The 15,721-nt window shown below is 43.8% G+C and overlaps 1 protein-coding gene across 2 annotated transcripts in view; it reads left to right on the forward strand.

Annotated features, from left to right (window-relative positions):
• The window catches only part of KIF13B (kinesin family member 13B), a 216,976-nt gene that overhangs the window by 72,927 nt on the left and 128,328 nt on the right, over positions 1-15,721 (forward strand). For both annotated transcript variants that reach the window (XM_051842522.2, XM_051842523.2), the window contains exons 3-4: positions 9,733-9,745; positions 15,037-15,097. In XM_051842522.2, coding sequence (XP_051698482.2) covers positions 9,733-9,745; positions 15,037-15,097 — 74 coding nt within the window. The remainder of the gene's footprint in view (positions 1-9,732; positions 9,746-15,036; positions 15,098-15,721) is intronic.

Genomic DNA, 15,721 nt, shown 5'->3' on the forward strand with positions numbered 1-15,721 from the left:
TCGTAGCTGTTTGGGGAGTACACCAGCAGATGGAAGACCTTTCTCTCTGTATTTCCCTCTCTCTGTAACTTTGCCTCTCAAATAAATTAAAAAAATTACTATATATCAGAAAACATGATAATTGTCTTCTGGGGATTGGCTTGTTTCACTTGCATCCTTGCATCACTTGTTGCAAGAGATAGGATTTCATTCATTTTTATGGCTGAGTAGTAGTCCATTGTGTATATATACCACAATTTCTTTATCCAGTCATCAGTTGAGGGACATCTGGGTTGATTGCACGTCTTAGCTATTGTAAGTAGTCTTCTTTTTTTTCTGTTTTTTTATTTTATTTTATTTTATTTTTTATTTATTTGAAAGATAGTTACAGAGAGAAGTAGATCCAGAGGGAGGGCGAGAGAGAGAGGTCATCCATCTGTTGGTTCACTCCCCAAATGACTGCAACTGCCAGAGCTGAGCTGATCTGAGGCCAGGAGCTTCTTCTGGGTCTCTCACGCAGATGCAGGGGCCCAAAGACTTGGCCATCTTCCACTACTTTCCCAGGCCATAGCAGAGAGCTGGATCAGAAGTGGAGCAGCCAGGACTTGAACCGGCTCCCATATGGTATGCCGGCACTGCAGGCTGCAGCTTTAACCTGCTGCACCATAGTGCGGGACTCTGTAAATAGCCCTCTTTGTAGAGCAGTGTTGGGGAATGTCTGGCCTGTGGGCCTTAAGGCCTGCCAAATCATTTGGTCTGGTTCTGTCAAGGCAGCATTGGGCAGGATTTGAAATCCCGTAAATCTGCAGCAGGCCAATTTGTACCTTGATAATTGTGTATGGCCCATGGATGATGCTATAAATACCCAGATGGCCTTTGGCAGTAAAAAGGTTGATCAGGACTAGAATGTTCTCTGGGAGGCTGTTTGTCATTTACTTGATGAGGGTCACTTATAAAGAAGGCAGACTCAATGACTGACACTCCTGTGAACTTTTACCATCTTACTTGAGGTAACTTTCATTTACTTAGGTGACTTTAGATTCTACTCCCTCTCATCCCTTATCCCTGTCTCAGTTACACTTCCCATTCCTTCTTTGGTCCTTGGTGGTCTGACTGCCGCTGCCACCACTTCCCTGCTCCTGCAGGATGGATCTGTGATCTTGTAGCTGGGAACCCTGGATTCTCCTGTGCCGCAGCTGCTGGTTCAGAGTGGACTTGATGCTTGCTGTTTAGCTACCTGCGCAGAGTTGGGCTGCTTCTCATGGTTTAGCTGTACAGCAGCAGAAGCAATGTAAGGGGCCTGTGGGGCAGACGTCACGCTTTGTCATAGCCTGCCTGGAGAGGGGACTCAGAGAGTGACCCTCTTGTGGAATCATGAAGTAGAGGGACTGAAGGAGTGCAGTGAAAGCGGCTCTTGAGTGGGGTTTGAGAGCTAGTTTGCCAGCCATTTAGCCTACACCCTCTTGTCCAGTTGGTCCCTGTGGAAGTTTTCAGCCAAGCTTCTTGCCCACCATGTTTAAAATGTCAACCCCTCTCACATTGCACACCCCAGTCACCACACCTGCTTGATTTTTGTCTATAGCACTTACTACACTCATTCCATTGTAGCAGAATTTAAACTCTTACGGACCAAGCTTTTTGTCTGATTGTACAAGACAGTATCCCTGGGGCTTAGATTAGTATCTGACACATGGTAGACACTCAGTGAATATTTGTGGAGCAAATGGCTGTAAGGAAAAAAAGGGGGGAGATAGGGTTGAGAAACAGTTCCAGGGTGAAAACTACCTCTCGGGAAAGGGATGAACACAGGAATCTTCAGTTAGTTAGCTAAGAGTTTATTGTTTTAAGTAGTGAAGTAGGTAGCTGGGAAACACTTGGAAATCAAATTTCCATTCAAGGAAGCTGAGGAAATCATTGCTAAGCAGTGTATTTGGGGAGTAATTATAGTAATGTGGTGAAAGTTCAGTTTTTCTCAGCCTGCTAGCTGACTTAAGACCCAGAAAACCTTGCTTCATGAAGCAAAATCATAATACAGATGATAGCTAACATTTATTGAACATCCATGGAAATCTGTGCACGTGTACTTTTGCCTTTTCTTTGAAGCCCCTAGGCTTTCTACCTTATGTCTTAGACCTACTCTTGCTTATAGTACAGACAACTGCCCTACCTTTTTGTTGTTGTTGTTAGAGATTCATTTTATTTGAACACTGGGGGGGGGGGGGAGAGAGAGAGAGAGAGAGAGAGAGAGAGAGAGAGAGAGAGAGAGAGACAGACAGACCTTCTATCCATTGGTTACTGGTTCACTCTCTAAATGGTTTCAGTGGTCAGGGCCAGGCCAGGCTGAAGCCGTCAGGTCTCCCATGTGGGTGGCAGCGGCCAAAGTACTTGTGCCATCTTCTGCTGCTTTCCCAGGCACTTTAGCAAAGAGCTAAATTGGAAGTGGAACAATTGGAACTTGAACCGGTTCTCATGTGGGATGCTGGTGTGGCTTAACCCCCTAAACCACGACACCAGCCCCTACAGCCCTGGCTTTAACTTGGTTTCATAGCTACTAATTCTGATGACATGATTGCTGCTAGTGACGGTTTTGTCTAGGATTCTTTGTTTAGAATTTGGCAGCCAAGAGCATGTATTGGAACTTCAAAGCAGAGTTATTATTCAGTTGGGTAGGCCGAGACTTAGTATAGCCCTCATAGAGTTGTGATAGATCTCTTAGATTCTTGGGGCTAGGATTTGGAAATGGTCACTTTATTGGTGAGAATTTGTGAGAGTGTATGTTTTCTTTAGGTCTGAAGAAAAGAAAATACTTTTCTGCCTTCTCTCTCACTAGCAGGAATTTGAAACTCCCCTGCCTGCTGGGCCTGGTAGGAGACAGTAGCCCCAGATGGAGCCATTGTTGTCAAATGGTCAGACAACAGATCTTCTGAATTTTCAAGAGAATTTGGAAAAGTTTTTATTTTGAAAGGGAGAGAGACACAATGCAAACACGCACACATAAACATGAAATATCTATCTGTCTTCCTTCCTACCTACCTACCTACCTGCTGGTTCACTCCTCAGATGTCCACAACAGCTGGGACTTGGCCAGACTAGAGCCAGGAGCCTGTAACCCCATCTGGGTCTTTCATTTGGGTGGCATGCACTCAAGCACTTGGGCCGTGGTTTGCTGCTTTCTCAGGCACATGAACAGGAAACTTGATAAGAAGCAGAGGAGTTGGGACTCGAACCGGCACTCTGTTGTGGTATGCAGGCATCCAGAGCAACAGCTTAACCCCCTACAACAAGCCATCTTCCCCTGGTTTTTCTTATATTACTTGAGATGTCCGACTTCTGTTAACTTTATCCAGTGGGTCCTATTGAATGCAGCTCTCTGAAGAGGCCTGGGATAAGTTTGCTTCTCCCTGGCAAGTGTGAGACCTCTTGGCTCTCAAGCTGGGCAGTCATGGCTTCAGGCTACCTATCCTCAGTTCTCTGACTTATGTTTTCACGGCTAGTTTTCAAACTCCTTTACCTATTGAGTGCTGTTCTTCAAACCTAATCTTCTTTATCAGTGATGCCATTAAAATTTATTCTTCAAAATTGAAGGGAATCTTCCAGATGTTGAGGAAACAGTGAATGGGGCTTGTAATGAATGCTATTTGTGTTTCATACAGAGAGTCGGCTGGATAAGCAAAGATTGAGAAGCTTCCATTTTTAGTCAGATCAGCTCTTTTTCCTTTTTTGTGGAAAGCACGCTGGGGGAGGGGTGACAAAGATGAAATAATGATCACCACACAGATTGTTGTTTGGTTGCTGGTACTGCCAGCTAAGTCCGAGAAAGCAACAATATCATTACGTAGTATGGCTGCGGCAGAATGAGCTCTTTGTGATGTGTACATCCGTTATAAAGCTGTCCAGAGTGAGATCTTATTAAAACAGATCCCAAGTATTTCTAGTCATAAAGATTTCAGCAAGCTCAATAAATCTTTAGAATTAAAAGAGGTGATGATACTTGGGTTAATGTTTGATTTTGGTAGTTGACAGCGATAATTGATTTATAAGTCTTCACTCTGGACATTGTTACATGTTTTACACATAAATGATACTTTGTGGTTTAATTTTGGACCCATTATCTGTTTTATTCTTTGTTATGGTTAGAAATAGTAATCCAGTTTCCAAAGATGATCACCTTATACAAAATCTTCACTAAACTTCTTCATATTTTGGCATTCTATAGGTTAGGAATATATTTTTATAGTGTGGTTTATTGTTTAAGGGAAAAGGAAGCACATAGCCCTTAGGACAGTTGAAAGGGGTATTAGAGTAGCTTATTCACAGGTAACAGTTCTTACCTGAAATATGCAAGCCCTGTCACTTGTTCTTTCCCAGAAAACACCTTTTTTCATATTGGTCCACTCAGGCTGTCAGTGTCTCCAGTAACTGATCAGTCTATATTTGTGAGACAGTAATTGTTACAGGCAAGAATTATCCATGGATGCCTAAATTCCTGGGTGAAAAATATGACAAGGGGGGCCGGCACTGTGGCACAGCGGGTTAATGCCCTGGCCTGAAGTGCCGGCATCCCATATGGGTGCCAGTTTGAGACCCGGCTGCTCCACTTCCTATCCAGCTCTCTGCTATAGTCTGGGAAAGCAGTAGAAGATGGCCCAAGTCCTTGGGCCCCTGCACCTATGTGGGAGACCTGGAAGAAGCTCCTGGCTCCTGGCTTCGGATTGGTGCAGCTTTGGCCATTGCGGCCAGTTGGGGAGTGAATCAGTGGATGGACGACCTCTCTATCTCTCTGTCTCTCCCCTCTCTGTGTAACTCTGACTTCCAAATAAATAAATAAATAAAATAATTCTTTAAAAGAAAAATATGACGAGGAAGAGGGTGTTCACATAGTTTTAGGGACTCTTCTCTACAAAATGCTTGTTCATGACCAAGAGAAAGCAGAAGTGTGGTAGTGGGGCATCCTGGTGGACACCACCCTAATCAAGTGATGGGAATTAGCCCCATGAGCACTGAGACCAGTGCTGGGAGGACGCCCTGAGAGGAAGCGAGCATTACTTCCAGGTGATGCTTGCCACAATGCACTGCCTTAATCTAGTCATGAAGACAGGGCATTGGGCAAATCTGGGTTGAGGGACGTTGTATAAAATAAGTGGCCAGTACTCTTCAAGTGTCAGGGGACACAAAATGTCTCATATTGGAGGAGACGTGACGACTATATGCAACATATCATCTTGCACCGCAGGGAGAATATTTGTGGATTCAGTTGACTAAGGTAGGATAATGTTGACTGTAGATTATTCGATAGATGTATGGTTGATGGATAATTTCCCACCCCCCCCCCTTTAAAAAATATATTTATTTGAAAGGCAGAGTCACAGGGAGAGGGTTCAACACTGAGATTCTCCATTTGCTAGCTTACCATTTAAATGACCACAGCAGCCAGGGCTAAGCCAGGCCGAAACCAGGAACCCAGAAGTCCATCTAGGTGTCTCATGTAGAAGGCAGGAACCCAAGTACTTGCACCATCACCCACTGCCCCCCAGGTGCATTAGCAGGAAGCTGGATTAGAAGCACAGAGTAGCTGGGACTCCAATCAGAACTATGAAAAGAGATGTGGGCATCCCAGGCAGCAATTTGACCTGCTGAGCCATGAAACCTGCCTCCTGGTTTTGATCATGGTGTGAGTGGTTGTGTAAGATGTTAACATTTGGGGGAGCTTGGTGAAGGGTTTACAGGCATTCTTTATGCTGTTTTTTGTTTTTGTTTGTAAGCCTTTGTATTTTTCTTTTAATTTATTTGACAGAGAGAGAGAGAGAGAGAGAGAGAAAGGTATTCCTTCCGAAGATCTTCCTTCCATTGGTTCACTCCCCAAATGGCCGCCATGGCTGGAGCTTTGCTGATCCGAAGCCAGGAGCTAGGTGCTTCGTCCTGGTCTCCCATGTGGGTGCAGAGGCCCAAGCCCTTGGGCCATCCTCCACTGCCTTCCCGGGCCACAGCAGAGAGCTGGACTGGAAGAGGAGCAACCAGGACTAGAACCTGGCGCCCATATGGGATGCTGGCGCCTCAAGTGGAGGGTAAACCAAGTGAGCCATGGCGCCGGCCGAAGCCTTTGTATTCTTAAGGGAAGTTAATCAGCAACAGTTTCAATAACAAAAAATAACTCAGCTGAAAAATTAAGACTTTAGTACTTGTGCTTTGAGTTGTGTCTTGGTTAGTCAGGAGCTGATTTTCTTTGCTTCTTGAATCTCCACTGATGTGGATGGCTGAGGTTTCTAAGTGGGTTCTCGGGACAAGTGAGGCATGACTGTATTGAGTTGCAGCTACATTTTGAAAAGGTTTTGTTTAACTAATTTACTTATTTATTCCTGTACAGAGCTGTAATTACATCTGTGAGTGTCCCCTGGCTGTGCAGGTTATTTGAGTTTTACTGTTGTGGCCAACAGAATCCCTAGCTGGAAACTTAGCTCAGTAATTAATTCTTTGGTTTGTTTCTGATTTTATTAGGATATCCGAATTCAGGTTAGTCTCCTGAATTCTTCTGCTATGTGTCATATATTATTGAACTTTGTGTTTGTGGGTGGTTTCTTAGGAAGAGCTGTGGTTTTGTAATAAAAATTCTTAAACTTGAAATATTATCTTTCTCCTAGAAGTGGAGTTTTTATAAACACAGTGATTAGTGAACATACATCAGCATAAGCACCAAGTGGTAACTTTTCTTATTTGGTTAATAATTAGGACAGAGGAAATCAGTGCATGTGGAAATATTGTTAGCAGGAGTGTTTGTTAACATGTGACTCAGGTTCTTGCATCGAGGCTGTTTTGGACAGTGTGGGAGGGAAATGATCAGGGATTTGGAGTGAGAAGTCCTGGTTTTGAAACCCAGATTGTGACCGTTTATCATTGTGTTGGGCAGTTCCTTCAGTTTTTCTGAGCCTTAAAGCTGGAATCACAACAGCATCTGGCAAGATAGCATATTGTGAGAACTGAATTAACCACCATGCCATGTACCTGGGAACTGCGGGCATTTCCTGCATGCTCGCTCTCTTCCTACCTCCTGCTGAGTTTATAGCTAAACTCTCTGCATTGAGGAGACTCTGCTTTGCCTGGAAAGGATAAAAGGATGACAGCGTGTCAGGAACCCCATCAGGATTTCATGAGTCTTTTTGCCAGGGATATGTTTTCATATCTTATTCTAGAGAAATGATTTTCTCACATGTTATCCACATTGCATAGTAGTCCAAAATCTATTAGATTGGTATCACTCATTTGCTAGACTTTTTGAGGCATTTTAGTGTTCTTACCTGAAATAATTTTTTAAAAAGATTTATTTATTTAAAGGCAGAGTTGCAGAGAGGAGGAGTGAATGAAGGAGATCTTCTGTTCTCTGGTTCACTCCTCAGATGGCTGTAATGGCCAGGGATGGGCCAGATCGAAGCCAAGAGCTTCATCTGGGTCTCTCACATGGGTGCAGGCTCCCAAGCACCTGAGTCATCTTCTGCTACTTCCCTAGGCACATTAGCAGGGAGCTGGATTGAAAATGGAGCAGCTGAGATACAAACCAGCACGCATAAGGGGTGCCAGTGTCACAGGTGGCAGCTTTACCTGTTATACCACTATGCTGGCCCCCAAAATAATTTTTTAAAAAGTCTTACATTTTCAAAAGGCAGAGAGACAGATCTTCCATCCACTGGTTCACTCCCCAAATGGCCACAACAGCCAGGGTTGGGCCAGGCGAAGCCAGGAACCAGGAACTCCATTTGGGTCTCCCACATGGGACTCTTGGATGGCAGAGACTCAAGCACCTGGGCCCTCTTCCTCTGCCTTCGCAGGCACATCAGCTGGGAGCTGGATCAGAAGCAGAGCAGCTGGAACTTGAACTGGTGTTTCCAATATGGGATGCCAGTGTTGTGAACAGCAGCCTAACCTGCTGCGCCACTACACCGGCCCTCATCTAAAATAATTCAATACAAATAAAAAATTTCTTTTAGAAGAAAATCTCATGAGACAGAGGGACCAGAAGATGAGCATTTTCCAGTACCATTTAAAATTTTAGGTTGAAATTGGAGTTTTGAACCTCTGAGAAAGAAGGACCAATTATTGTTACTATTTCACTTGGGTTTTGAAGTACTTTGCTGCTGCTGCTTTTTTTTTTTTTTTTTTTGGTTTAAAGATCTATTTATTCAAAAAGTAGACAGAGGGAGAGGGAGGAGAAACAGATGTCTTCTTTCTGCTGGTTCACTTCAAATGGCTGGGCCAGGCTAAAGCCAGAACCTCAGAACTCCATCAAGGTCTCCCATGTAGGTGTCGGTGACCCAAGCAACTTGGACCATCTTGAGCTGCCTTCCCGGGTGCATTAGCAGGCAGCCGGAGCAGAAGTGAAACAGCCAGGACTTGAAGGGATACTCCAATATGGGATGCCAGCATTTCAGGCTGTGGTTTAACCTGCTGCACCACAATACTGGCTCCTCTTTTGTTGTTCTTGTCCTTGTCCTTGTCCTTCTTCCTTTCTTCTTCTTCTTCTTCTTCTTCTTTTTTTTTTTTTTTTTTTTTTGAAGACAGAGTTACAGGGATGAGCGGCAGGAGAGGTTTCCATTTGCTGGTTCACTCCCCCCCAAATGGCTCTAACAGCTGGGGCTGGGCCAGGAGAAAGCCAGGGACAGGGGTGCAAGCGCTTGGGCCATCTCCTGCTGTCTTCTCAGGCCCATCAGCAGGGAGCTGGATGAGAAGTGGAGCAGCTGCTCTTATGGGATGCCAGCATCATAGGTGGTAGCTGAATTCACTGTGCCACGTTGCTGGCTCCTCCTTTGTTCTCCCATTGTCTGGTTTTGATACTGCACTGTGATTATGTAAGTGAGCATCATTTCTTTTAGGAATTATATCCTGAAATGTTTAGGGCTTAAGGGGCATGTTTGCAAGGTACGATGAAATGGTTGAGAAAAAGCAATACACGCGTGCGTGTGTGTGTGTGTGTGTGTGTGGTATAAAGATAGGTGGGGCAGGAGCCAGGAGAGTGAAAGCAATCCTGGAAAAGTTAACAGTGGCGAATTTGAATTGAAGGTCTCTGGCAGTTCTTGGTACTTCCTGTTTTTCTCCAAGTTTGGAAGTACCTCCGAATTGTACTGGATGTGCACACTGAGTTAAATTTCTGTGCCTTGAAGAGATGAAATCTGCAGGAGTTTCAGGGGCGGGGAGAGGACGGTGAGAGCAGTGCCTGAGTGAGCGCAGGGTCGTGAGCAGTGAGTAACGCAGGAAGTGGCAACTCCCTGGCAAGAACTCGGTTGTTCCTTTAGTTTAACCTTTTTTCTTAGAACTCAATTCATTTTTTGTAGAAGGGCTGGCCTGTACAGATTAAGAGAGTACACTGCAGCTTCACTAAGACAGAAAACTACTTAAAGTGAAATCACATGATAAAATAAAAATTTTTTAAAGGAATATTAATAGACATATATAAAGATGAGTAAAATGAATAAAGCAGAACTATTAGGACTTTTGAAATTATCCAGTGCTCAGATAGTTTTTGTTCCACCAGAAAGACACAAGTTAGTTTTCTATAATTAGTACCCTACTTAACTAGTTAATGACATGAATTTATCCTTTACGTGACTATTTGGTTTCAAAGATAGTATTTGTGTTTTGTTGCAAATGTTCATAATGTTTATTTTACCTTTTGAAAAGAATTTTCTAAACTAACTTTGTTTTTCTTTTTAAAACCCTTCTCCCTTTTCTTTCATGTGAATGGTGACATCTCTTTTGGGAACTCAGGGCCCAGCCGAAGGTAAGAGACTCGGTTTATTCTATGCTACTTGTAAAGATCTGACATGCACATTGTTGAAATATGGATAGTTTTCTTCTAAAAGATGGAAGTATTTTCTGTCAGTTTTGTAAAAGTAACACAAGCTGTCAGCCTACTCACAAATCCGAAGATGGTTGTTGGCATAGGAGGGCCTGGAGGTTTATGGAAAAGCTGTCTTTGCACTTTGACCAATTCTGGCCAGTCTCCTAGCAACTAAACACAGATTCCTTTTGTGCCACGGACTGGCGCAGAACTGGTAGTCCCAAACTGTGGTCAGAGCTGCCCGGCCGACTCATCCGCCTCATCCCGAGACAGCTGGGAATGCACTCCCAGGCCGCCAGAAGCCCGTGCCGGCCCACGCTTCCTCCCGAGAATGTGCCCTGATCTCAGATTTGAACCCAGATTCTGGAGAAATGTGGGTGGAGTGGGTCAGTTCTGTCTCAGGGAATTGTTAGGGGTGCTGAAATTGGCACAAGTGCTGTGTTTTTTTAATTGACCGGTATCTGAATTTATTTGAAATTTCCAGGAAGTTGAGTTCTGTCCACACTCTTGAGGTTTTGTTCTTGTTTAGACACTGTGGTTGCATTGTAATTTCATTCTCTATTATTTTTGCTAAAATATATGTAGACATGGCTGTTTGAGACTCCGAGTGACTTTTTTTTCCCGAAAACTAATTGAATGTGACACTAACTTCTTTGTGTAAAACTTTCAATGTAAAAAGTGCTTTTTTTTTCTTCCATTTTTGTACTTTGTGTAGAACAGAGGCTGGAGATGGTATTAAAGATGTGAGGAAATCATCATATGACTGTTTAAAAACTGTCTGTGTCTTATTTGATTGGGTGTTTAGAGAAAATGTTGTGTTAGCTAAAATATACAGAAGGATAAATGCCACATCTTCACATGGTGCTTACTTCTAGGGAGACGTGTGCTTGGTGCAGTAGAGAGCTTGGATTTTTCACTTTATGCTTCTGTGTTGTCTGATTTTGCTACAATGAATGTACAGTTATTCTCTGTTAAAGGTTTTGTTTTACAGTTTAAAGTAATATTTATTTAGAAGGCTTGCCTGCTGTATGAAAATCTTTGGCTGGAGGAGATGTGTAGTAATTCCCCAAATTGCTGAAACGTCCGCAGATCGGTTTAGTATTGTTAGTAGGTGAGAACCCAGTGCTTCGTAGCCCCCGGCTTTGTACTTTCCATGTACTTGGAGTAGTGCTAGTCTAACCTAGTGTCACAGAGCTTGGACTTCGGAGCTGGATAGTTGGCTCAACAGCTGGGTTGAAGATCTCAGCTCCCCAACTTGTGAGCAGCGAGATTCCCACTGTTGTACTACCCGTTTCCTTCGAACATGGCCTAGCCCAGTGGTTTTAACCATTGCTATGGGTACTTTAGGGGTAGCTTCTCTGATGGAATTGGCAATAAGAAATGTAGTAGGCCGGCGCCGCGGCTCAATAGGCTAATCCTCCGCCTAGCGGCACCGGCACACCGGGTTCTAGTCCTGGTTGGGGCGCTGGATTCTGTCCCGGTTGCCCCTCTTCCAGACCAGCTCTCTGCTGTGGCCTGGGAGTGCAGTGGAGGATGGCCCAAGTGCTTGGGCCCTGCACCCCATGGGAGACCAGGAGAAGCACCTGGCTCTTGCCTTCGGATCAGCGTGGTGCGCCGGCCACAGTGTGCCAGCAGCGGCAGCCATTGGAGGGTGAACCAACGGCAAAGGAAGACCTTTCTCTCTGTCTCTCTCTCTCTCACTGTCCACTCTGCCTGTTTAAAGAAAGAAAGAAAGAAAGAGAGAAAGAGAGACAGAGAGAAAGAAAGAAAGAAATGTAGTTGTTAAAGAAATCCCTAAAATACAGAAGAACCGAAACTAAATGGAACGGGAATGCCACTCAACCTGATTGCTGATAGACACATACGCTGATGGGACTTTTGAAATTCCCAGAAAAAGAAACAAGATGGTTTCTGCTTTGCCTTGTTAAGAACTGAATTAAATAAAATAAGAAGAGGTGAAATTTGAGCATCACATTTCTTTAATCTTAGCTTGCAGTAATTATTCTCACTGTGGGTGACGAATGGAGTTTGGAAAGGAGCCCCCAGCTGACATTTTGACACACATTCCTTTGGGACCTTCTTTGAGCTTCAGTCTTCATCTGTTCCCCTTCCTCTCTGAGGATTCCTAACATCGTCGCTGCTAGTACTGATAGACGCATGTTGGCTTTGGAAAGCTGTGAACCGTAGGCAGTGTACACCGCCTCACTGGAGCGGAGTGGGCAACTCAGGGGCTTGCTGGGCTCCCGGCTCCTAGGGCTCCTGCTTTGCCTCTCTTCCCTGCCTCCCTACTAGTGCTCCAAGCAGGGGCAGTTGCCTCCCCAGCCTGCTGTTGTTAAGACGACCTGGGTGTTCTGATCCTTACCTGGTCAAAGTATCCGTCTTTGTTCCTGTCGGAATCCACTCCTGCCTCCGTAGCTGGCCTTGTGAGGTGCTGGAACTCTTGTTTCCTTGCAGCCACCTCCAGCATTTTGCCTGGTGGTCTCCCTGCAGCCGCCCTTACCCTCTGTTTCACACCAGCTGTTTGTCAGGAATTTCTCTATTCTGAGCCAGGGACAGGCAAGCAATCTTGCTTTCAAAGCGTTCCTTCCCTCCTTTCCTCCCTTCTCCTGTTTGGGCCCTTTGCCTGTCACCTGCACCCACCCATTTTGAGTTAATTTTGGGTGGGAAGAGAATATCAGCATGTATACTTAATTTGCCATTTTTATCTAATTCTGTTTCTTAATAAAATCAAGTTCTATACTATGGTCCAGATAGCCTTCTGAGTTCACACAGGAATATTCTTGTGCTAACTCCTAGCAGGGACAGATGAAATATTTAAAAATACTTAAGTCATGTTGTCATACTCAAAACAACGTATAACTTCAGGGACCAGCAGTAAGCTAGGCTGAAGCAGCGTGTTCACTGGCTTTGGAGTCAAGGTGCTCAGAGGTGACTGAAGTTCAACTCTTGAGAAATACCAGTATGTCCCATCATCCTACATGTAAGATACCTGTAAAGAATTAAGCTGAACAATGAAATATATCACTTATGGCTACTTCGATGTAAAAATTATGTTGTTGAAATGTTCTCAGAATTGAAAACCTGGGACTCAGCGGGAGCCCTGATGGATGGTTGAGGACTGGATCTAGGCACACACTACGTGAATGCTGATTTGAGTGAGGCTTCTCTGTGAACGAAAGCTTTAGGAGGCTGAAAAAGTGGCCACCAGCACTGAGCTAATATCTGTGTTAATGTGAAGGCCTTAGTGATGGAAATAACCACATACATTAGGCATTTGAAGGGAGCCACTGGAGAGGCAAAAACCAGCAGTCATGTGAAAACTGGCATAAACACTCCCAGTTAAGGTGCCCTGCAGACTAACATTTAAAGGAAAACCTTCACCGTGAAGCGTAGCAGCATCCCCCAGAGTGGGCAAGCTCAATGAAATGTAGAACAGTTGTACTCAAAAACTTACAAAACAAAAACAAGTAAATATAATGCTACTAGAAATCCAAAAAGATAAGAAAAACAGTGAAAAAATGCAGTAGTAATAAGGTGAAACATCCAAATAGAAATCATTTGTAAGAGCCAACAAGTTAGCATTAGAGAAAAGCCACATCATTTATTTGTTTATATGAGACAGAAACAGGTCTTATAGCCACAGGTTCACTCCCCAGATGCCCACAACAACCAGGGATAGGCTGGCCCAAAGGAGCCAAGAACTCCATCTGCGTCTCCCACATGAGTGATAAGAGACCATAAGTACTGGACCATTTTCCACTGCCTTCCCAGGCACGTTAGCGGGAACTGGATCACAAGCAGAGCAGCCAGGACTGGAACTGGCACTCAGATATGGTATGCCAGTGTTGCAAGTGGTGATTTAACCTGCTGCATCGTAACAGCAGCCTCGATATGGGATCTAGGAGTCTGTCTTTATTTATTTATTTATTTATTTTATTTGACAGGTAGAGTTATAGACAGTGAGAGAGAGAGACAGAGAGAAAGGTCTTCCTTCCATTGGTTCTCTCCCCAAATGGCCACCACTGTCGGCGCTGTGCCAATCCAAAGCCAGGAGCCAGGTGCTTCTTTCTGGTCTCCCATGCGGGTGCAGGGCCCAAGCACTTGGGCCATCCTCCACTGCCCTCCCAGGCCACAGCAGAGAGCTGGACTGGAAGAGGAGCAGCCGGGACTAGAACCAGGCGCCCATATGGGATGCCGGTGCCGTAGGCGAAGGATTAGCCAAGTGAGCCACAGTGCCAGCCCCATGGGATCTGGGAGTCTTAACCAGCATTTTAACTGTTAGGCCAAATACTTGTCCTGAAGTATCATTTTTAATGTGTATGTATTTTTTTCCACTTTGTATGTATGTAGTTTTTTGTACAAATATGGTATCAGAATTTTAAAACTTTTTCATTAACATGTTAGTTTTAGTCATTATGTCTCTGTACCCTTGAATCTATGAGAGATTACATGTGGATGCGCTACAATTTAAACAGTCTGTTTTATAGCTGTTTTCAACCTGCTGTGGTGAACATCTTTAATAAAGTATTTAAAAATACAGTTGTCTCTCAGTATGCATGAGAGATTGGTTCCAGGACCTCTGAGGATACCAAAATCCTCAAATGCTCAAGTCCTATAAAGTGGCCTACTATTTGCAGATTTCTTCTGCATATTCTCTTGTATTCTTTAAATCATCTCTGGATTATTTACAGTGCTTAAAACAGTGTAAATTCTGTGTTGTCAATAGTCATTACACTGTATTATTTAGGGAATAGTGGTAAAAAAAAGTCTGAACATTTCAGTACAAATGCAGGTTTTTTCCCCAAATATTTTCAATCGTGAGTAGTTGAATCTGTGGATGCAGAATCCACAGTATGAATGGCCAACTGCATCTTTTTATTCTCTATAAAAGTACAGAAAATATGTAAAATCATAAAGTAGAAAACAAAGATCACTAATCTAAACATGCAAAAATAAAATATGGGTGTGTATAATCATATTACAGGTTCTGTTTTATAGCCTTTTTCCTCCCACTTAGCATTGTGAATAGTTTTCCATGTAAAATAGTGATGTGTATCGCCCATAGGTTATTGTTAGTGTAAGACTATAAATACCCTAATTTCCACTGCATTACAGCAAGTTGTTTTTATTTCATTAATTTGAATAATTCTGTTAACATTAGGACATTATTGTAACATAAGTAATAATAGGGTTTTGTTCTTAATACATTCTCTAATGTTCCTTTTTAACAGGTGTTTGCTTATGATCATTGTTTCTGGTCCATGGATGAATCTGTGAGAGAAAAGTATGCAGGTAATGACCACAGCATCCTGTCAACTATGATGTCAAAAAAAATTTTTTTTAAGATTTATTTTTATTTGAAAGTCAAGAGTTACAGAGAGAGGGGGAGAGACATAGAGAACGAGCTTCCATCTGCTGGTTCACTCCCCAGATGCCCATAACAGCCAGGGCTGGGCCAGGCTGAAGCCAGGTGATGGGAGCTTCTTACCACTATCCCATGTGGGTAGCAGGGGCCCAAACATTGCATTGCACTGTGTGCTTGTTCTTGCCATGAGATGATGTTATGAATAGGGTACACAATGGCAGTTCTCTCTCTCTCTCTCTCTCTTTCTCTCTCTCTCTCTCTCTCTCTTTCTCTCTTGCAGACACACACACACACACACACACACACACACACACACACACACACACGTGTTCAGGAGCACACAGACAGTAGGGATTTAGATTCCCCACGATAACTGTGATGGATCTAGAGAGGCAGTGGTGAGGAAGGAAGAGTGCCAGCCAAGAGAAAAAGAAGCCTTGGCTGGAATCCTCACCACCCCTGCTCCTTACAGTAAACCATCGCACCTGTCAGAACTTCAGCTTCCTCTCTGTAGTGGAGAGGCATACACCATATTTTCTCTAAATGTTCCG

The sequence above is a fragment of the Oryctolagus cuniculus genome, chromosome 2 (assembly GCF_964237555.1).
Source record: "Oryctolagus cuniculus chromosome 2, mOryCun1.1, whole genome shotgun sequence".
NCBI classification, from domain to species: Eukaryota; Metazoa; Chordata; class Mammalia; order Lagomorpha; family Leporidae; genus Oryctolagus; species Oryctolagus cuniculus.